A 23669-nucleotide genomic window follows, 5' to 3' on the forward strand; every position below is an offset into this window, starting at 1 on the left:
GATGCTGTTTACCAAAAGGAGCTGCAGCTTTTTGCTCCTGTATAGGTATAGAGCTGGCCAGTATTTTCAGGGCCAACTTAGCTATTTCAACAACCTAAACCAGTAGTTGTCAGAAAATGACAAAAGAGATAATACCTGACAATTTCTGTATGTCTATTTCTAATTGAAATTTCATATGTTTTTTTTTTTTCCCTTAGGTAACATTTGACCCAGAAGTTTTTTTCAACATTCTGTTGCCTCCTATTATTTTTCATGCTGGATACAGCCTGAAGAAAGTAAGTATAATAATTCTCAGACCACAACCTCTTCCCTTCCCTTTGTCCCCACCATGAAGCTGCAGATCTGTTCACATGTGCAATCTCCATTTTTAAGGTCTTTCTGGGTTTTTGAGGGGGTTGTCTGTAGTTTTGTGAGTTCTGTTTTGTGTTTTCTTTAATGGCAAGAAGAGAAATTTCATTTCATCCATAGATGGTTAAGTCATTGTTTTCAAAGAAAATACATGTAGTTTTTTCTAGAAACATATTAAATCCTATGCAGTCTTGCTGTTTTGTTTGCTTTTGAATTTTGCCAGAGGTTAAGGTCAGTTTCATTTAAAATAAAAAGTGCCAAACTGTGAATTGTTTTCATCCTTCACAAAAATCCAAAATGTAGTAAACTATGCTGAGAAATGGACCCAAACCTGAATCCTAGTGGGGATGTGCCAGACTTCAAACGACAGAAGGGCTCAGATTATGCTTTTGCTTGAAGATACCATGAATCAGTGCTGGTTTTCAGGTCTGCAGCTAACCCTTACATCTATGAAATACCTGTGTGGAAAACTTCTTTCAATAAGCTATATGTAGGATTTAATACATGATTCTGATTTGGTTTATTCATTTACTGAAGTCTGACACTTTACATTGCAGCTATGTAAGCATTTTTCCAAAATGGGAGGAATGTTTCTCTGTATTAATGGAAGTGTTATAACATGCTGTATGTTTTTGGGCAGGTGATATAGATTATTTAAGCACATCAATTTCTTTTTCCTATGCAGAGACACTTTTTTAGGAATTTGGGATCCATTTTGGCTTATGCCTTTTTAGGAACAGCAGTGTCTTGTTTTATTATTGGGTAAGTGATACCAGTTCCTTTCTATACTAAAGGTTAAGCTGATAAAGTATATGTTGAGTCATTCAAATTGCTTCAGTTTTGTAGTTTGTTTGAGGACTTCATCCTCCAGACAAAATGAAGATTAAATTTTGCTGAGCATTATCCCACTTCTGAACAATATAATTTCAACAAGCAGTCCTTGAAATTATATTGTCAAGTTTGAATCATTGGACAAGTTCCCTGTACTAAAAAGTGGCATTGAGTTTTTGATGTACTGGTCCAGTGCAAAACAAAACTGTGATGGTTTGGGTGTTACCCACCCCCACACACACGCACACTTTGGAAATCACCCAGACTAGACTCAGTTGACTCTGGAAATTGAATGAAGCTTATTATTTACAGCTTAGCACAATATACAAGCAGATAGTTACAGTTATATACAGTTATATACAGAAATATACAAGGTAATAAGGTAATACAGAAACACAACTCCCCTCATAGAAACCTGAGTCCCCAGGAGAGGCTTCCAACTGCCCCTTCATCTTCCCCCTACCACTCTCAACCTTACCCCAGTCCCAAGGAAGAATGGAGGTTTGGCCAGGGGGTTAGGAAGCAAAGTGGATTAATTTAAAAAATGGAGGGTGAGGTTAGAAGAGAGATGCATCTCCAAGCTCACCAGCAGCAGAAGTGGTTAACTATGTTTTTATTTCTTGTTCTTATACCTCTCAGCAAGCCTGTGAGGGAGGTAGCCATCCCCATTGTTTTCCTTTCACTGCCTGTAATCTAGTTCTTCTCACCAAAACATTCTAGCTTGCTCCAAACTAGCACAAAAACCTTGTTAGACTCTTAGTGGAGTGGACTATAGCTTGAATTCTGGATGCTACTTGTAATTTGAATTTTAGCTACCAAAGTAATCTCTTTTAGTTATCTTTCTCTGCATACATGTATATGTACAGCTTTAGGTGTCTATTTGCATATACTTTAAGATAGTCACTTTGACATAAGTACACAATCTCTTATGCTCCTAGTGTTACTCTGATATATGGACATTCTGGAATACAAAAATCCTGAATTGCATAGGTGACCTTGGTTTATCTCTGTTTCGCTAGGGAAATACTTTGAAGGCTATTCTTGGCTCAGAGTTTTTGGCCTGTGTACTGTGTTGGGAGAAGTCATGCTGAGGGGAATTTTGAGCAGGGAAATGTTCTCTTTGGTGGAAAAAACGGAAATAGCACCAGTACATAGAATCTACAGGTTAAGATTTCACACCTTGTTTACTGGCTTTAAATGATACCTTCTGGATCATATATCACTTAGTTCATAGAGAAAATTGGAAAATTAATTTTGAGAGCTTAGTGTTAAACTGTGGCAGTGTCCTACAGAGCTGCAGCATGACTAAGCCTGTCCAAAATGTAGTTGCTTCTGTTTTTTTTCTGTGGTGGTCTGAAATGCACTGACTTGTTTAACCTAGGTTGTTTTATCATCTTTCTCTTCAGGAATCTGATGTATGGTGTTGTGAAACTGATGAAGTTGGTGGGTCAGCTCTCTGATAAATTCTACTATACAGACTGTCTGCTCTTTGGAGCGATAATTTCTGCCACTGATCCAGGTAGCTTCCTGAACGTTTTTTAATAACATTCCAAACTAATCCTATCGCTAAGACTTTTTTTTGCCACATAGCACAAAGATATTAACAGTGTTTTGAAAGCTGTTCTTGATTGGTTTGATACTGGACTAGTATGACATGATGGTGTGTTTGGGGACTAATGTGACATTCCTCATCAAAGACTTTAAAATATATTGATTTTCCACTCCCCCACACCAGTAGTTTCAAGTAGATGGAATTATTATATTGCCTGGATAGTAGGACTTCCTTCTTTAGCTACATTGCTTGGGACATTGTGTAAGTCAAATCAACATTGTGCTCAGGTGGCCAGGATGACTGACAGCATCCTGTCCTGTATCAGGAGTAGTGTGGGCAGCAGCAGTAGGGTAGTGATCATGTCTATGTACTCAGCACTAGTGAGGCCATACCCTGAATACTGGGCTCTGTTTTGGATCTCTCACTACAAGAAGGACACCGAGTTGCTGGAGCATGTCCAGAGAAGGGCAGGAAATCGGGTGAAGGGGTTAGAGAAGAAGTCTTATGAGGAGTGGCTGAGGGAACTGGGATTATTTAGTCTGAAGACTAGGAGGCCAAAGGGAGACTCTCATTACTCTCTACAACTGCCTGAAAGAAGATTATGGTGAGGTAGGTGTTAGTCTGTTTTTCCTGGGCATCACTGAAAAGAAACTGGCTCCATTCTCCTGACATCCACCCTCCCAATATTTGTAGACATTGATAAGGTCTCCTCTCAGCCTTCTCTTCTCCAAACAGCCCCAGGTTTCTCAGTTTTACCTTGTGAGAGAGGTCCTCCAGTGCTCCCTGTAGTACTCTGTTGATCTCTCTCCAGTAGTTCCCTGTCCTCCTTGAACTGAGGAGCCCAGAACTGTCCACAGTAACAGTACTCCAGATACTGAGTACAAATACCACATCTGTGGTAGAGTACCCCTTGATCATGGAGGCTTTCCTATAAACACTGTGCAGACAGAACTACAGAGCCATCCTGTAAAAGTGATGGTGGAATTGCTTACCTATAGATAAACATGACAAGTCTGCTTCCTAGTTTAATGTTAATTCTATACTTTGATTCTTGGGTTTTGTTGCTTTAGGCAAAGTGGAAAGTCTGCTTTGTCAGCTCATACAGTCGTTCCTGGAGTCAGCCAGTGTGTTTTTTCTCTTCTCTTTCTGTAGTTACTGTGCTAGCAATATTTAATGAGCTGCATGCTGATGTCGATCTCTATGCCCTTCTGTTTGGGGAGAGCGTGTTGAATGATGCTGTTGCCATTGTATTATCTTCGTAAGTAACTACCTGTATTTCTACTCTGAAATCACTTAATTGCTTTTGGTGTTTGTCTAAAAGAAATGCTTTTGTTGAGAAATGGTATTTTAAATTTGAACTAATTTGTCTTGAACTGCAGTAGTAAATACTTTGCCAAGATCCCTCACGCATTCGTACACCAGAATGGCAGATTTGTCTTTAGTGTAGGATTGTCTCTTCTGTTCCTCAGGTGTTGCTATTATAGAAAAAAACTTCCCTGATAAAACTTCTAACTTCTCATTGTGTTACTCTCCCTTTCTAGATCTATAGTTGCCTACCAGCCAACAGGTGAAAATACACATGCTTTTGATGCTGCAGCATTTTTCAAGTCTGTTGGTGTTTTCCTGGGAATATTCAGTGGTTCTTTCATGATGGGAGCAGTGACAGGGGTTGTGACAGCTCTGATATCCTTTTTCATGTTTAGCCCTTTCAGAATAGATGCCACATTCAGGTATTAACTGCTTCCAGCTATAGCAAAAGTGACTCTAGTTTGTTTTAATCTGAGTGTGAAGAGTGTTTATGTGAGCTTTGTCTATACAAAGAGATCTGCAGAGATCTGTTTTCTCCAGTATAGCTGTGGTGGCACTAGAAGTTGTAATGATATTGCTGAATGCTGGAAGTGAAGGAGAGGCCCTAAATGGGCATGTCCTTATGTTCAGTTTCTATTTACAAAATTCAAACAGCCTCTTATAGGGCTGTGAGTCCTGCATTTAAGCTGGAAATCTGATACTATCTGTCTTGGAAAAGATTGTATCTCTACCAAAGTGAACATCATAACGTGATGTGCTTTGTATCATCTGTCCTGTTCTCTTGAGGTGTACTGCTGCTGTTTGAATAGCAAGCAGTCTACATGGATTTTGGTTTAGGCTCAGGCAGCAGACCTTAGCCAGATCTGCTCCAGTAAACGTGGCACTTCTTCATGAAAAAAATTGGACACCTTAGCTTTCAGACTGGTTAGTATAACCATATTTGTACATATCACAGATCTTTTTGATCTGCCCAGATTTCTGAATGCTGGCTTAAATGGGGTAAAATGTAATGTTTTATACAGTACTCATGAACCTGTGGCTTATCATCTTAAGCAATAAGAGCTGAACCATATCTTGTGACACGTGCACTGTGCAGATTTGTCTGATGTGTCTACACAATGGAAACCCTAAAAGTGTAAGAGGAAAGATGTGCTGTTAATTCTTCCCATGGTCAGGCTTCTACAATCCAAGTGACCCAGAACCTCAAATGCTGTTGCTGTGGTTTTTGGCTTGCTGGTTGGCTACTATCTACAGCTGAAATGTGTTCACATCTGTTTTGTAAAATTACGCCTTTGATTCAGCAAGTAGTTCTTGCTGTTTCTAATGTTTGTGCTCAGGAGAGTAATGTGAGACTGGAAGTGGGGAGGCTACTTAGAGGACAGCCTCTGGTGGATTTTTGGTGGGGGGGGTTGTAGTGTTTGTTTTTTGGTTGTGTTCCTTACTTTCTCTTGGAAAAATACTTAAACCGTCATGCAATACTGTAGAAAATAGCTGTAAATTTGCATTTTACTCTTCATAGCTGATTGAACTCTTAGTCATGAGTGAAGTTAACAGGCTGTAATTCCCATAGCTGCCTATAACTGTACCTCTCTAAGTAAGGGGTTTCATGTAGTCATGCGTTGTCCTTTGAAAACAGATAGAATTCTTAGCTTGCAAATGTAACACAGATGATATACAAGGACTTGTTCTGGCTTTCAAAAAGCTAACTTGACCTCCCTGTCTGTGGTTATTTTTATAACACTTAAGGTATGGTATTACTTCATAGTTTCTTTCTAAATTTCGAAATATTCTCAGTAGAAATGAAGTGAAACAGAAGGGCATGGGTAAGGAATAAAGATTACGGTAAGAAAATATTTGAGCTAATGCTGTGGTTGGAAATAGTAAATTATTTTTTCCCCTTACCTTTATCACCTCCATCTTCCTCTGAAATGATGAGCACAGGTTTTCAGTTCAGATTTCATGAACAGATTTGGTTTGATTACTTATCCATTCTCCTTGCTGTTATAATTTGATTCACAAAGTTGCCAGAAAAGAGTGGAAATGAGGAACTGATTCTGACAAGGGCTCTTACTGAACTTCTGGGGAACAAGGTTCAACTTCTTCCATGGAGTGACTGCAGCTATTCAATTGCCTGAGCATCCATTTAATGCCTTTTTAAGCCAGGCACTAGGATGAACTTGCAATGGGTTTACCTGAGCACTCTGTGGGAAGATGGGTTCTAGTTATTGCTGTGGTCGGGGGAGTTGCTGCTTTGGAGGTGTGATCTTAGAAAATAGGTCTGTTTGGAGCAGAGGACAGTGGGGGTTGAATTCAGATGAGTGTAATAATGCATTCCCAAGTTTTAGAAAGATAGTTTGTTTGGAGAAGTCACTGTGTAGAGAATTAATAGCTGCTTTAAAACAGTGCTGAGCATTAGATTTAGTGTAATGCCAACTCTCATTGAGAATAATATATATATATATATATATATTTAATGACAGTTTGATCTTTCAAGGGCAACTTTTTCAAGTATGTGTTTTGGAACCCTTGTCCTACTCCAGGCTAGCAGAAGTAGGTGTAGGTGGGCAGCAGGTGGTTTGCTTTAGTATTGCTCCATCCTAATCAGGCTCCCATTGAAATGCTCTCAGTTTTTCACTTCTGTTAATCACTTGTGGCTTGCTGTGAACGCTGTATCCTGTGATAAAGCCCACAGGAAACTATTTCCCCTGAGTGTACTGGGCTACCTGAATTTGGCTACCTGGGCTTGCAGGGTCTGGTCAAGAGTGCTGTAAGCCTCAGACCTCCCAAGCCTTGTGAACACTCTGTGAGAAGCAGTATGGTTCATTGCTTTTAGCATTTCTACCTCGTATGGTCATGACTCCCCAAGCAGCCATGCTGCCATTGCTGTTACATTATGTAGTGCTGCAGAGAGCCCAAAATGCAGCTGTATTATGCATGGAAGCAGTGGTGGATTATGGTGCAGCTTTGATGTGTCCATTGAGGTACTGATTACCTTCATACAAGCAGGGGAGACCGCTATCACCTTACTGTTTTGTATATCCTTGTTGTGATCCTGCTGTCCTCCTGTCTGGGTTTTAGAAAGGATTTGGCTTTCAGAAAGACCAGGGATCTTTCTTATCACCCCTGTTAGCACATGGTTTTTTTCTGTCTTCTAGTAGCACATAGCTGTATCCACCTTGGGTGCAGTGAGCTGTTCAGTGCTGCCAGAGGAGTCATGAGGACAAAATTCTCAAAAGCTCTATAAATATGTGAACAACTGCTTTGTAGTATGCAAAGAGCTATTATATTTAGCACTACTGAAATCTGCTCCACTTTTTCAGTAGCTGTATGAACTGTTAGTTAGGTGTGTCTGGTGTCTTCCCCTGTACTCCGCACTGGTCAGGCCACACCTTGAGTACTGCGTCCAGTTCTGGGCCTCTCAATTCAAGAGAGATGTTGAGGTGCTGGAACATGTCCAGAGAAGGGCGACAAAGCTGGTGAAGGGCCTGGAACACAAATCCTATGAGGAGAGGCTGAGGGAACTGGGGCTGTTTAGCCTGGAGAAGAGGAGGCTCAAAGGTGACCACATTGCTGTCTACAACTACCTGAAGGGACATTGTAGCCAGTTGAGGGGTGGCCTCTTCTCCCAGACAACCAGCAATAGAACAAGGGGACACAGTCTCAAGTTGTGCTGGGGGAAGTATAGGCTGGATGTTAGGAGGAAGTTCTTCACAGAGAGAGTGATTGGCATTGGAATGGGCTGCCCAGGGAGGTGTTCAAGAAAAGCCTGGCTGAGGCACTTAGTGCCATGATCTAGTTGACTGGCTAGGGCTGGGTGCTAGGTTGGACTGGATGATCTTGGAGGTCTCTTCCAACCTGGTTGATTCTATCATTCTGTGATTCTATGTTGCCCATATTTTGTGCGCCTCTGGAAAATGAACTTTTTCTTTCCCATTAAAAGGATTAAGTTGCTCTGAGTGAATTGAATTTTACTTTAAAACACATTAACACAGACAAAATATGTTTTCTTATAGGCAGGATTTCTGTTTTGCCTCAGGTCCATCAGTAGCCACACTTGCTGAAAAAGACTTGTCAATAAATCTGAGCAGAAGAATTCTGATATATCTGCTTTATGTAAGGGTTGCTGTAGTCCAGAACAGCTCTGTGAGTTATATGCTTCTGAATGTATTTCATGCTTTGTTTAGAATGAGAGAGGATCTTTATTTGGAGGGGAACCAATTATAGAACTGCTGTGGTTGTAGAACACTTCTGAGATCATCAGGTCCAACCATGAATCTACTATGCCATGTTCTCACCACCTCCCTGAGCAACCTATTCCAATGCCTGACCACTCTTTCCATAAAGAAATTTTATTTTTTAAAATCCAATCTAAACCTTCCCAGCACAGTTTCAGGCAGTTCTCTCTCATCCTGTCGCCTGATACAAGGGAGAAGAGACCAACCTTGTCCTCACTACAGCATCCTTTCAGGGAGTTGTGGACAGCAATAGGGCCTCTCAACCTTTTCTCCAACAGTGCCAGTCCCCTCAGCTACTCCTCAAAACACTTGTTCTCTAGACCCTTCACCGGCTTTGTTGCCCAAACCCAAAGCTACCCCTGCTTGCCCTGAAAAACACAATCTAAATGGAATACCAGGTGTGTACCCCTTCCCTGCTGATGCTTTGCAGGGAAATGTGGCATGGATTAAGATATAGCCTCAGAGGTGGAGCCACAGTTATGTCATGGATGTGCAGCAAAAGGAGACTGTGATTCTGGAGTTTGTCTTGATGTGATGGAATTGCTGTTTTTCAGCACTAAAAGTGTTCTGGGGCTTTTTTCAGCTAGTGTTGGTTGTTAGTGCATAACAGTGTTTTCTATAAATGCTGTATACAGAGAGAAGGGCAACGAGGCTGGTGAGAGGCCTTGAGCACAGCCCTACGAGGAGAGGCTGAGGGAGCTGGGATTGTTTAGCCTGGAGAAGAGGAGGCTCAGGGGAGACCTTATTGCTGTCTACAACTACCTGAGGGGTGGTTGTGGCCAGGAGGAGGTTGCTCTCTTCTCTCAGGTGGCCAGCACCAGAACGAGAGGACACAGCCTCAAGCTACACCAGGGGAAATTTAGGCTTGAGGTGAGGAGAAAGTTCTTCACTGGGAGAATCATTGGACACTGGAATGGGCTGCCCGGGGAGGTGGTGGAGTCGCCGTCCCTGGAGCTGTTCAAGGCAGGATTGGACGTGGCACTTGGTGCCATGATCTAGCCTTGAGCTCTGTGGTAAAGGGTTGGACTTGATGATCTATGAGGTCTCTTCCAACCTTGGTGATACTGTGATATTGTGATTCACTTTTTGATCCCTTAACAAGTGACTTAACGTGACAAAGTTTACCAAGTTGCACTGCTTCCCCCTGCTGGAAACCGCACTGTTCTTCTTGATGTCCTGGAGCACTTTCCTGCTTGCGGAAGCTTGTGGATTTACTGGTGAGTTGTTTGGATTGAAGTACACAGAAGCAGATTTTTTTCTGTCTTAGCAGCCATTTTTGTGCTTATTGAAACTTTCCTGTGAGAAACATGGTGTTGCTACTTAAAGTCTCTTTTCTCTGGAAACTTTCAAGACTGGTCTGGTTGCATCCCTATGCAATCTGCTCTGGAAGAGGGTTGAACTCAATGATCTCCAGAGGTCCACTCCAACCCCTAAGATCTGGTGATCTTGTTTTTCTAATGTACAGGATTGTTGACGGTGCAGCAAATGCCCTTGTGCAGTGGTTTGGTTCAGACAAGGTTTCCCTAACCTAGAGTCTAACTTGCATGAAAAGAAGGTTCATAAAACCTCAAGGTTAAGGGTGATGCAAAAATTCAGTAGAACCTGAGAAGGGAAAATGTGTTAAGGTCTCATAGTAAGTAAGCTGATTTTGCCATGTGATTCTGTTCACAGGTGTGGTGGCTGTCCTCTTCTGCGGCATTACCCAGGCGCATTATACGTACAACAACTTGTCAGTTGAATCAAGAAGTCGCACTAAGCAGGCAAGACTGTCTTTCACCTTCTATAGAGTGGATTGCTGTACCAGTCCACATACTCTTGATTTTCAAAAAGCATCTGTTTTGCTTGGCCTTTAACATGTGACTGTTTTCTCTCTAGCTCTTTGAGGTATTGCACTTCCTGGCAGAGAACTTCATATTTTCTTATATGGGCTTGGCACTGTTTACTTTCCAGAAACACATATTCAGCCCAGTCTTCATCATTGGAGCTTTTGTATCCTTTTATGCTTTGAGGTTTCTGTATTGTCTTACCTGCCTGAAAACTTAAAGTGTCTTTTGGCTTTACCACATAGAGGATGATGACTGACCTGAGTTTCCTTGATGTCATGCAGGCACAATAATATTGAGAGCAACCATTGGTCAGCCCTTGTGTCAAAGCACTAAGCCTTTGTGCCCCACAGTTGTTTGCTCTATACTTGTGTAAGAAGTCATATAAATTATAAATTAATATAGTGTACTGTGTGATTTGGCTATTCACAACTAGAGGTGCTTGTGTTGCTCTTGTAGTTGAACTTTGGACAATCTAGAAAAAGATTGCCTTTTTCTCTTCACTTCCAACATCCTCTGAATAAAGCAAACTAACTGTTTCTTTCCTATGTTCCTGGCTGCTCAAAATTAAGTGGGAACTAGTCTTCCAGTCTTGATTTCTCTCTGCCTGCTGCAGGGGTAGTGCTTTTGGCAATGGAGATAAAACCTAGTGAAAGCACATATATAAAGATGTCAGAATCCAAAACATACATCTTTAATCATCGAGTCACATTTTTTCTTTTGTTGGATAAGACCTCTAGGATCACCAAGGCCAACCATTGATGTAACACCACCATGGCTATTAAATCATGTCCTGAAGTGCCATGTCTACATATTGTTTGAAAACCTCTAGGAATGGTGGTTCCACCACCTCCCTGGGCAGCCCATTTCAATCCCTGACTGCTGTTTCAGGAAATAATTGTTTTTTCCGTTGTCCAATTTAAACCTCCCCATATGCAGTTTGAGGCCACTTCTTGTTCTATCACTTGATAGAAGGGAGAAGAGACCAACACCCACCTCACGACAACCTTCTGTAAGATAGAGAGCAATGAGGTCTCCCCTCACCCTCCTCTTCCCCAGACTAAATAGTCCCACTTCCCTCAGACACTCTTCATCAGACTTGTTCTCTAAGCCCTTCACCAGCTTCATTGACCTTCTTTGGACTGATCTCGCAACTCTGTGTCCTGCTTGTAGTGAGGGGTCTGAAATTTGACACAGGATTCAAGGTGTGGCCTCACCAGTGTTGAACACAGAGGCACAGTCAATTCCCAACTTCTGCTGGCCACAGTGTTCTGATGTAAGCCAGGATGTCATTGGCCTTGATCACCTGGGCACCCTGCTGGCTTACATTTAGCCAGCTGTCAACAAGCACTCTCCAGTACTTTTATGCTAGGCAGCCTTCCATCTGCTCTGCCCCAAGCCTGTAGCTCTGCATAGGTTTGTGACCAAAGTGCAGGACCTGGCACTTGGCCTTGCTAAAACTCATATAATCTTATTTTCCTAGAAACATAATTTCCTGCAGACAGTATTGCTTTACTGTTTAGTGGTTTCTAGGGCTATTATATGGCTTAATTTCTTTTCCACAAGTTTCATAGCTTTAGTGCCATTATCCCAGCAGTAAAAGATCCATATTTCATGGACTTCTAGTTGTGTTGGGTATTTATAGAATTTCAACACATCACTCTAGCTTGTCCTAAAGTGCTCACTAGATGGTGGAAGCGTTCTACTTCTTCACTGGAACCGTGGGATGTTTTGCATCACAGTAAGGGCAAGAAGCACCTGCTGTCATTTAAAATGTCAATCTAGTACTGAGAAGTTTGGGCTTTTTTATATATATATATCATCTCAGTAATTCTATACTCATAAGAGCTTTCCAGCCAGTAGGAGATTGTGCTTCTGCAGGAGCTTTAATGGAGTGGCCACTTGCTGGTCTTTTGTTGATTTTCCTTCTGTGCATAGAACTGCATTTCTGTTGATCTGAAACATATAATTGAATAGTGGCAATGATAGTTGTTTGAAGTTAGAATTTTTATCATTTGTACTACTGGCCATTTTAATTCTACCTACAGTTTCACTGTGCATTAAAAATGCTTAGTTCTATCAGTTAATATTTGCATTTTGTGCAATGAGTCCTGCATGCACATAACTGGTGAAAGTGTTTTATATAGGCAGATCACAAAAGCACTTGATATCATGATGTAGACTTCTCGCTAGAACAGAAGCTTCATATTAGAGACAGTTCCCTTCCTTACATCAGGAAAGTGAAGTCCTTAACCCTCAGCTGTGAACAGATTGCTATCTTTTTGGGCAGAGCTGCACACATCTACCCTCTGTCCTTCTTGTTGAACCTGGGCAGAAGGCATAAGATCAACTGGAACTTTCAACACATGATGATGTTTTCAGGTAAAAGCAAAGGCGCTTTATAAAGGAAAAAAAAACAAACAACAACAAAAAAAACTTTTAAAACTCATAAGCAAATTATAGTACTGCTTTCTGCTTTTATAATCTGCATCCATGCATCCTGAATAGTAGACTTAATGGTGGTTGCAACATGTCATCATGTATCTTTTAGCCTTTACAGAAAGTGTGTTACACGTGGGAAGAGTCATGCCTTGATATGGCAACTGCTGGCAGCACTCAGTCACCTTGTGTTGGGAATAGAGCATTTTCATTTGAAGTGTGTCTGAAGGGCATGGGGAAGTTGGGATGTAACTCTCCCAGAAGGTTATTTCTAGCTGAGGTGATGTATATGCTGTTCAAACACGGATAGCTGCTGTGAAAATTGAGGTATATTCATGGGTACCCTCTCCCACTTTAGATGTAAAAAGCAAAGTGTTTGACTTAAACTCCCTTAATTTTTGTCACACAGATAAATGTTTAAGTTTGTCATTTAAAGCAAAGCATGGAGTCTGTATCTGTGTCTAAATGTGTGCATCCTCAGGAAGTGTCCAGGATGCCTCTATATGCAAAAGGATATAAATAAGAGGAAGTCAGGCTGTTTCCAGTAGAGTCCAATGATGGGATCAGAGGCAGTGGGCACAAACTGAAACACAGGAGATTCTCTCCAAACTCCAGGAACACTTCTTTACTGTGTCCAAGAGCTGGCAGAGGGTGCCTAGAGAGGTTGTGTCATCTTTACCCTTAGGGATATTCAAAAGTCATCTGCTGCCATCTTGAGCAACTTACTCCAGATTACCCTGCTTCAATAAGTTTCTGAGTTCCAAGTGAGTTCTTGCTCAACCTGATCTATGTGTATTTGGGTCAGCAGGAGGGTTGGACTAGATGATCTCAAAAAGGTCCCTTCCAACCTTAAGCATCCTGTGATTTTATGATTCCCCCACCTGCAGATGGCAAAATGCCGTGGCTTGTCCTTGGTAGTGGAGTTTCACATTTGAGAGCAGGGAAGGAAGGGAATAAAGTCTGCCTGTGAACATGGTAATAATGTTGTTTTGTTTTGTTTTTTTTCATCTGATAACAACTTCATATCAAGGATATATACTTCAGTTACAGAACCAACTGGAAAAAAATATATAGCTTCATTTGAATTCAGTGCATTTGAATCCAAGGGCATCATTTGGGAAAACTGAGGAATTAAAAACTTGCTGGAGATGAGTACTTTTCTGTCTGTTGCTTTGTGCCCGTGTAGCAGGGAGGGAGCCAGGAAAGATGCTACTTAGTTTCACCTCTGAAGCTCTGCTATTTCATTCTTTTGCATAGGTCTCAGGGGAGCCATGGCGTTTGCTCTGGCTATACGAGATACTGCTACCTACTCACATCAAATGATGTTCTCAACAACTCTCCTCATTGTCTTTTTCACTGTGTGGATTGTCGGTGGAGGTACAACTCCCATGCTGTCGTGGCTGAACATCAGGTCAGTGTGCAGCTGTGTGAGCTGTAGAAATGTCACTTTTCAAGAGACAGTTTTGCTAATGAGAGTCCTACAGAACTTGGTTGTTGCTTGCTAAAGGTGTCCAGGTATTTAGAACGTGATGTTTTATGGAGGACGGTGCTAGTGCAGGCTGGTGAAGAAAGTGTACTGATGCTGCTAGCAATCATTCTACAGCTTTCTAATGATCCTTGTCAGCCCAGTTAGGATGCTGAATAGTGCTAATACAGCAGCCTGCATGTTGAAAAGAAAGAATTAACACGTTTAGTCCCATATAAACCTCTCTTCCTATTATATAAAATATTTTTCTTGGTTTTTGGCTCTTGGTAGTGGTGCTGTTATGTTTTTTTTTTTATGTTAACTGGAGTCTTTACTGGGTTTCACTGAACTGCATGCCCTTTACACATCTCTCCAAACCTGATGTTACCTAAACAAGTGGGATAACAGATCCTGCTACTCATCTTGGTGTGTTTCCTCTTGTTTTTAAGGAGACCTGTGAAAATGGTAAGTAGCATGATTATAGATGCTTGCAAATCCTGGCCTAGACTTAGTACTTGTGGGCTGCTAGTACAGTCATGTTTGAGGATATTTATCCACAGAAGAGCTAGAGAATCATGAATCAAACATTGTTTCAAACCACATGTTATCCTTCTGTGGAAGTTTTGGCATTTGGGAGGGGCGAAGGTAGATAGAGTGGAATATAAACAGTAAACGCTGTACAAACACTTAAGTGTGTGTTTCATATGTAAGTGATCTGTGATCCTTGACACTTGAAACTTTGTCTTGTTTTCTGTTATGCTGAACAGAATTTATATCCCATTAACTTGTGGTATGATAGGAAAAAAACAAATATAAAACCAGTTTCAGTCTTTAGAAGAACTGATGATTCTAAAGGATTGATGTTGCTTTTGGAAAACGTGAGTGGACTGCTGGTGGCAATTGGTAGCAGGTGCTTTCTAGGTAGGTAAAAGAAAAAAAAAAAGAAGATAGGACACCTAGAAATGCTTGTGAACCCTTCTTACTGCAAGTTGCATCCTTCCATCTGAAGACAGACATTTCTGCAATGATTTACAGTATCTTATCTCTGACTAACAGCAAACATTGGGAAATAGTGGTTTCCTGAGTTTGATGCCAAATTAATCCATTTCTGTCATTTAAAAATATCTTTTAACACAAGTTCCAGATGTTTGGCTGGAACACTAGAAACAAATGTCAGTGCTATGTGGTGAGGCTCTGATTATCATGTCACTAACACCAGGTAATGCAACACCTGATGGGAAGTAATCAACAAAGCCAGTTCCAGTGCAGTTGTGCCATTAATGGCAAGGAGATACCACATACATTTCTAGGCTCAGCCTGACTGCTCCCATGTGAAAGCTGCATAATGACTTTAGACAGGTGCCTGGAATAGATGCCATGTGCAGATTTCCATCTGGCACTTCTGACAACAGAAGATTTCTGTCCAGTGGTTGTATGGAAGGAACAACTGCTCTGATACACCTCTGCGAGCAGAGCAGGTACAGTGGACAGCAGTGCATGCAGGCTGTCTGAGGTGCAGGGTGGAAGGGAGCAGGAGATGAGTTCTAGCCAGCTGTACACAGGTAAGAAGGCTGCTTGCAATCATCTACTTGCAATGGCTGAGGGAAGTACGCTGAGATTTGCCTGCATCTTCTGTGGTGGCTGATGTGAGGGTACCCTGTGTCTGATCTCCACTGGAGTGGACTCCAAAGCATCTTCTGAAGTGTGGATGCAACCAGGCCAAAAAAACTGACTCTTAAGAGCTCTCATTGTAGGTACTGGCATCCTGAGCCTTTTGCCCAGCTGCCTGCACATCTTTTTGTTCAGGGAGCATAGCTGGGTGTTTCCTTCACACCTTGTCATCTAGCAATGTATGGTGTGCCCTGCTGACCAGTTAAGTGAAGGGGAGAACTCTGTGTGTTCAGTCTGCTTGTGTGAGGACTGGACTTTAACATATGGCCCAGCTCCTGGCCAACTGGAAAATAGCTGTGAGGTAGCACATTCAGGTTTTTTTGTGGTGTTTTTGGTTGGTTGGTTGGTTGGTTTGCTTACTTGTTTGTTTTAATTCTCCCCTGCTCAGGAAGCAGTTTGTGGAAGCATCCAAGAATAAGCACTTAGTCCTGTTAAAGGAGTACTCTGGTTTAGTAAAGAGACTCCATGAACTTGGCTGATGAATTGCTTGTGAAGGGAGAAAGGCCTAACTCTGTATCCATTCCAGGCTTACCCTTCAAGTAGGCTATATTTCCAAAAACCGTTTATGTGGCCAGTGAGGAAGAACAGCTGGAAGGACTCTGATCCAATTCTTAGAGAAGTAACTGCCAAAAAGTTGGCTGAATCATAGTTTTGAGTGTTTAGCTGTGGGGGTTTTTTGAGAGATTTCCCACTCTTGCTAGTAAGCATAATTTCAGTTGTCACAGCAAATAAATGGTTAACTTCCCTATTAAGGGAAGGATATCGTGTAAACAAAGGAACTCTATATGGGAAGGATTCTAGAGAACTCCATGGGTCTGCCTACCGCTGCCTGGATAGGTGCTGCTCTGGAAATGATGGAGACTTTTAGCGATCACATGAAATAAGATTAGTGCCAGGAGGTGGCAGCCGCATTCAACTGATGGAGAAGGGGAGACTTGGTGGTAAGGTACCCTCTGTGAGACAGCCTTTGCTGCTGAACAGGAGTAAGTCTTCTCTGACGTTATAGGTTTAAGAACAAAACAAATGAATTTCCAACTGAAACTGAACATGCTGCTTTTCTGTTTTCTGTCCTTTTCTCCCCAGTAGAAGGGGTAGGTAAGAGGAGATGAAGATGTAGTGTCCCAGTGCCTTGCTCAGCAGCAGTATATAGTGCTGGTACAGTCTTGAGGCTGTGCAGTAGGTAACTTGTCTCCGGGGTCACCTGGAATGCTTGCTGAGCCTTGGCACTTGCAAGAGGCTGGAAATAAGGCATGTAGGTAACTAATGGTGTTTGTGTATTGGGTTTAAATGTCAGGATTTTTGTGGACTTAGTCCAGCTCTGATGGCTCACAGTAGTTGTATCCAGAACTTTGTTTTTTATTGAAGAAAAGATGGAAATCCATTTAGCCGTTACTGAAGTCCTCATGAAGTAGTTGGCCTTTCTGAAGTGTGCAGGTGAAGACAAGAAGAACTTGGTTTAACAAAGAGTCAGTCAAGCTGACTGACCCTTCAGGCTGGTTTAGCTTGCCTGGTCGTTGTGTGGCAGTGTAGTGTTACTGTAGTCCTGTGGATACTGGTCTGCTGGTCAATGCAGTTCCTCTATCCCCACAGGATGCACCCTTCAGTAGTTCCCGTGATCTGTGATGGGCTGAACTTCTTCCATAGGAACTGTAGTGGACAACTCAGAGGAGTTAAGACAGGTATAAATACCAAAAAGACTTATTTAAGGTTGTGCCTGCACAGTTTATGTAGAACAGTACCAGAGAGCTCACTCCGATCTAGACTTCCAGCCTGGCTTGGTACCAATATGTTCACGAGGAGTCAGTTGCATATGTCCATGGGGCAATACCTACATAAGGATTCAGAATTGCTTTGCTATGGCTCGGAGGCGGAGGTACATACTTCTGGTTGCACCATTAATTGCATGGCAATTGCAATGAGTGCTTTATTTGTTCTTTCTAGTAGTCCCTTCTCTCCCATGACGTGGAACATACTAGAAGTAGGCTAATGTGAAAATTCATTTTTGATAAAGTGAAAAGCAGTGTAAGGATGAGAAGAAGCAAAAATGTTTTCTGTTTCCCCTTGCTCTGTTCTGAATGTCTCCAGTATTCAGAAGAGCAGGTATCTTTCCAGACAGGGTATGGTACCAGTGTAGTAGAGTCTACTGATCAGGCTTAAATGTGCATCTTAGCAGAGGACTTATGGTGTGTGACAGACTTAACTTTAGTTTACTGCTTAATTGGTTGGGAAAGTGAGGGTGTGACAGCAAAATCTGAACAAAAACTGGGATCATTAGGTGCTTTTGGCTTCTGCCACTTGATGCTGAGCATGTTAAAAACTAACACCAGAAAAAAAGTTAAAGCCATGATGTCATGTTGGAATTTCTTGGCTATTTGTGACATGATATCCAAGCATATAAGTGGTAAACAGTTACACTCTTCCAGAAGTAGATGGTTTGATTTGTTTTTTTTCTTAGAAATAAAGCACAACTTGGATATTAAAAGTATAGTCTCATGCTTTGAGACTAAAACAAAGAAACAATTTCCTGCTTGAAGTTTCAGCTAGCTTAAGAGCCCTGTAAATCAAAACTACTGGCAAAGTTCCTCTTTTCAGAGAAGTAGCTGACTGACTTCAATTATGTGTCTCAGGAAAAAAGGGAACTCCTAACACTCGTATTGCAAAACTTCTCTTCCATTTTTTCAGTAGAGGTTATTGCCCTGGTTTGTTTCGTTTTGAATGAAGCAACACAGAGATTAATGCCTTCCTCCCCTTCATAATCTGCTTCAAATAAGAAAGTTCACACTTATTTTCATTAAGTAATTTCAGTTACACTTAGCAACATTTTTGTAAACGTTGAAAGCATTTAATCTTCCAAGTTAAAATATTTGAGTATCTTTCTATCATAAAAATGAAAGCTGACAGCTGATGTCAGTCCATGTATGTACTGCCTTTTGCCTGACTTTACAAATGCAATCTTTTTAAAAGCTTTCTATTCAGTGGGGTTTGTGTGTGTGTTTGGTTGGTTTTGTGGGGTTCTCATTTGTTGTTTGGATGTTTTTGTTTGTGTTGTTGTGGACGGTTTGGGTTTTTTTTTTTGTTTAAGTGAGCAAACTGAACAAGAAATTGGGAAAACACAGCTGCTATGTGTGCTACCTAACTATCCGGGGTGGTCATAGAGCTGACAGCCTACTGGCAGTCTCTGGTTATACTCTATTATGTTATCCAGGGTGTTCCAACTATAAAATGTGCATTTCTTGCATACCATGCCTCAGTGTACTGCGATGGCAGGAGGCAAGTATTGATTCTGGTAATCCAGCCTTGTGTAACATTCTGGACTGGAGTGAGGAATGTCTGATAGGAGGTAACATCCTTCTGGTTTTCAGTCTCCATTATTCTACTTCACCACCTTCTTGCTGCTGCCCTTGAAGCACAGATGCACAGACCTAGTGGGCTTTTTCCTTTCACCACATCTTTCTGCATTTCCAGTCATCTTTCCCTGTCTAGTTTATTCTGTCTTCTCCTTTCACAGTCTCATAATCAATTGTAAATCTTGCTTTATGCAGCCTCTGACCCTCCAAGTTCACCCCTCTGGGTCTTTCCCATGGTAGGAAAGATTGCCTCCTCCTCTTTTGGATGTCTGTAAGTAAGCATGGGAGATGCTTCCTTCTCTCTATTCTTGTGCTCTGAAACATTGTTTTACACTAGAGAGAAAAAATGTTGGGAAGGCCCTGACCCTTTAGGAGCTGGGTTGCCATATATCATCCACATGGATGATATGGATGTAACTGACAAGCTCTGGCAAGCCTCAGCAGGCAGTTTCAGGAATCATTATCTTGCTTAGGTTAAGTAAATAAATACTCAAAGGTGCCCTAAAACCAACCTGAAACAACTTTTAAACTTCTTTTAGCCATTAGCTTTTTTTTTTAATTAAAACCAAAGCCAACCCATGGTGGTGGGAAATCTCTTCTTTCTCAGCTGTCTTCTGAGGAACAGTTGAACTCTTCTGAAAGAGCTAACATTTTCCAAAAACGCTGTACTCATTATAGACATCTGGGAAAACTTCAATATATTAACTTGGCAATGATACAGCAAAGAGAAAGAAGTCACAGAAGGGAAGTGATTGGGCAGTTTTTAATTTTAGCTTTTGCTGCATATGCAGAGCCATCTCAGTGTTGCCCTTTTAGAGCAGAGTGCTCTGACCTGGGCTGTATGTCAGTGTGGGAGAAGAGATACTGAATGAGGAATCTAAACCAATTCTATCCAAAGTCTGATACTTGTCTCAGCCTCCAAGGATTAGATGAGTGCCTGTTCTTTGTATCACAAGCTATGGCCTTAGGTGTTTGGTTTGTTGAGATGCCAGCCTGCCATCAGGGCACATACATCTGTTCTTCAAAAAGTGTGGCCTTTGTGGATTTCTGATCATCTGGGGTTTTATTTCAGATGAGGAATATAAAGCTTATGTAGCATGCCCTCATAGAGAAATGGGAGGAATAAACCAACCACAAGCTGATAAGGAATTTATCTGGAAAATAGTGGAAATCAAACATGCTTGCACATGTATATTTTTTTTAACTACAATTGAGAAAGGCAAAGCAAGGAGTGCAAACACTCTGCTTTGACAGTAGCTTAATGATGTTAAAGATTGGTTGTCAAGCATTTGTTAAACTCATGGAGTGATTTAGTGTGTGTTGCCAGTTGTTTTGGACTGCTCTGACACTAGGTAGCCTTGATGGCTTCTTTCATGTATGCATAGCTACCTGTGATTACTTTCTCTAATGACTTTTTCTCTTGTACACCACGTGCATGGCCATAGGGGTAGGAATTGTCTTAGGTCAGCTCTGCATCTGTAGCAGCGTCCTTGAGAGCTACTGAATCTTAGTTTTTGGGGGAGGTAGCCTGTCACAAATACAGGTGCTTTGCTGGCTTGAATCTGAATGTATGAAAACTGTTTCTAGACATCTCAATTATAAAGTGCTGCTGCTGTTACGTATTATAATTATTTGTCACTTTGTCATTGTTCTGTGCTTCATCTTTTTTGATTGGGTAGGGCTTGTGTTCTTTCTTTTAGGTTGTTAGTTTGTGTTGTTTTGATAAGGAGTTCTGTAAAGCTACCATCTCATGAGCATTTTGTTACTCACATTGCATTCTTGTACTGTACTAGAGTTGGTGACCATGTTCCATCGGTGGAAGAGATGAGTGAAAGCCACTGGCTGTATTTCAGGTGACACTGTGCTTTCCTTGATACCAAATTAACTTAGTGCTTGGCTTTCTTCATCTTTATAACACCAAGCGTGTGCTTGCTTTCTGTACTGTGGCATGCTGCTGCTTCTCCTTTTCTACAGTGCCATTGATGTTCTTCAATTCTGAGCCTATTCTGAGCTGGGACACTGTGGATCACACTTCATGTTTTCAGCTTAAAAAAGCTCCCCCAAAGCACTACACCCCTCAACTTTGTGTGTGGCTAATGAATGAAGCAAACTAGAGCCACTGGCCTGGAAAGACCTGACAGCTGAGAAATCATGGATGTGATCCTATGATCCTTCATCACACAGATAGTCTTGAGCATTCCTTTTAGGGTAATTTTGTACAACTGTTCAGGTTGGAAGGAGCTGCTTAAATGATTTACCCCAGCCTCCCCCAGGATGTATCTTTTTAAAAAATTAGGGTTACCACATTGCTTTGCAGGAAGGTGCTAAGAAGAGTGGACAAAAAACAGACTTAGTAGTAGTCTTCTCTGGTTGATGGTTTCTAGAACTGACACATGGATACGGGGGGGGGGGGGGGGAATCACACACACACACCCCCTAAAATAAATCCCTAAATAGAAGGTATGTCATTGTATGTATGTGTGTGTATGTATATGGATGCACATTTATGTAAAGAAAACTCATTGGGAAGAGCCAGTGTCAAGTTTTCCAAGTATCCTGTCACACTTGAAAGTTCCCAGTAAGCTAGTATATTGGCCAGAGATGCAGTACATTAGCTTGTACAGGGAATCTGAGAACTGTTATCTATTGCAGGCATTCTTGGCTGTTGCCACGGTAATTACACGTCCTAATATGTAATAAAGCCTGATATTTTGGTAACTTATCATCTGTGTTGCAGAGCCTTGGAAAGGTTTCTGAAGTATCAGAAGAAATGGTTCCACCCACTTTAAAATGACGTAGTGGAGAACTTGAAGTAATTCTGCCTGTTTGCTGGTTTTTTGGGTGTTTTTATCTTTCTTTTCATCGTTCCTTTCCATGCATTTAGTTTCTGCTTTGTTTCCACATTTTGTGTCAACCATTTTCTGCCACACAGTTGAAATTACTGAATTATACATAGCTTTATCATTTGAGGAATCAAATCTGAGTGGCTGCTCTTCTACTGGAGTTCTAGCTGTAGAAGAAGGGCCAAGAAATTTGTGAGTCAGTTAAGAGCAGAAATGTGGTGCTTTGGTATTGGACATTAGGAGCTCAGTGATAACCTCTTTGCTATTACAGAGTTCTTGAAGTATGACAAGCCTTTTATGCCTTAAGGTAAAAATAAAGATAGATGGAGGAGTGAAGAGATATACTTAAATTGGGTTGATTTTTAATTGTAGCATGCATATGCCTACGTGTTGTAGTAATCTTCCCAAGGCAGAAATAAAGGTGACTGAACTATATACTAGTTGTGTGTGCACTTGGAAGTGTTAAATACTGTACTTATGCTAACGAGGGAAAGAAATGCATTTTCCACCACTTTTGGGATATGTATATACACATTGCTACAGCTGAAAGACTGCTGCTGCTCTTCATCTGATATCTACATTTTCAGAATTACTTATTTGGATTGCTGCTGTACACACTCAGGCAATGCCCTCATGCACAACTGCTGCAGTAGGCTTTCAGAGAGGGTGCAGGTTAAAGCAAAGATGCTTGCTGGCCCCAGCACTGCCCTGGTGCTGGCTGCCCTTCACTCCCTATCACAGATTGTGTTTCCAGTGAAACAATTTCCAACCAGAGGCTTGCTCACCTGCCTTTCTGCTAGGGGATTTGAACAAAACAGAGTCATTAGCAAGGCTACCAGCTTTGTGCCACTGATATGAGAGAGGATTTCTATAAATCAATTTTGTAGCTAGTTTTTAAATTAAGATAAATTGCTCTATAAATGAGAAGTGGTAGCAGCCTTTACAGAGCATTTAAATTTACAGGAAACTTTTAAAGTGTACTTAAGGATGTGAGATGGACTTCTTTTTTTCAAATGACCAGAAATAAAAAATGATGAAGACATATGTAATTGAAAGTACAAGTAAAGCTGGTACATGTATGTAAGTAGTTAACTAGGGATGAAGTTACTTAAATGTTTCCTGTGGTTCTTTTTACAGTAAAGGAGGTTGAGAGACTTGAATATTGTTTTGTTTCAGGTGATGAAGATGAGTCTTAGAGATTTGGGGGCAGGGCCTGCAAAAATGGGATGCTTGTCATGATACCAGGGTTTATGTACCTTGACATTTAAGTAGGCAGACTTGCTACCAAAAAAAAAAAAAAATTCTTCCAATGCAATTCACACTGGTGTGGAAGGTAAGAGAGACAGTGTGCCAGCTGGAGAGTACCAAAAGTAGTTGTGGGAATTCAAAATAGTAATGTGTTTTGTATTAATCTATGTACTGAAGAACATACTTGGAAACATGAACTTAAAAAACAAGTTAGAAAATACCCAATATATAAATACACATGAAGAATAACTTTGGAACAAAAACTTTAAAAGGACAAGCCTGTGTCAATGTGCTATTTCGATATTGAAAGAGATGTCAGTGGTAAGAATTATTTTTCTCTCAAAGCTGAACCATTTTGACATAGAAGAGCTTTCTTTTCCTCTTCAGCACAAGAGTGAACCCCAGACACCTTGCCTGTGGTGTACTATGACTTTTCACTGAACAGTATGGTCATCCAGCTTTTGTCTTCCACTAAGCTCCCTTCCCATGCCCAAGAGCAGTTAAAATCCTCAAAGCAAATACACAATCTTGTAAGTCAACTAAAAGTGGAGACGTTTTG

General features: G+C 41.2%; 1 protein-coding gene across 2 annotated transcripts in view; it reads left to right on the forward strand.

Annotated features, from left to right (window-relative positions):
* The window catches only part of SLC9A7 (solute carrier family 9 member A7), an 85025-nt gene that overhangs the window by 43730 nt on the left and 17626 nt on the right, over positions 1 to 23669 (forward strand). The window contains exons 3-13 of one of the 2 annotated variants that reach the window (XM_064143505.1): positions 198 to 275; positions 1034 to 1110; positions 2586 to 2698; positions 3884 to 3989; positions 4273 to 4414; positions 9386 to 9491; positions 9946 to 10034; positions 10150 to 10263; positions 12368 to 12479; positions 13794 to 13947; positions 20813 to 20872. In XM_064143505.1, coding sequence (XP_063999575.1) covers positions 198 to 275; positions 1034 to 1110; positions 2586 to 2698; positions 3884 to 3989; positions 4273 to 4414; positions 9386 to 9491; positions 9946 to 10034; positions 10150 to 10263; positions 12368 to 12479; positions 13794 to 13947; positions 20813 to 20872 — 1151 coding nt within the window. The remainder of the gene's footprint in view (positions 1 to 197; positions 276 to 1033; positions 1111 to 2585; positions 2699 to 3883; positions 3990 to 4272; positions 4415 to 9385; positions 9492 to 9945; positions 10035 to 10149; positions 10264 to 12367; positions 12480 to 13793; positions 13948 to 20812; positions 20873 to 23669) is intronic. The other variant, XM_064143506.1, reaches the window with a different exon arrangement.

The sequence above is a fragment of the Pogoniulus pusillus genome, chromosome 5, assembly GCF_015220805.1.
Source record: "Pogoniulus pusillus isolate bPogPus1 chromosome 5, bPogPus1.pri, whole genome shotgun sequence".
NCBI classification, from domain to species: Eukaryota; Metazoa; Chordata; class Aves; order Piciformes; family Lybiidae; genus Pogoniulus; species Pogoniulus pusillus.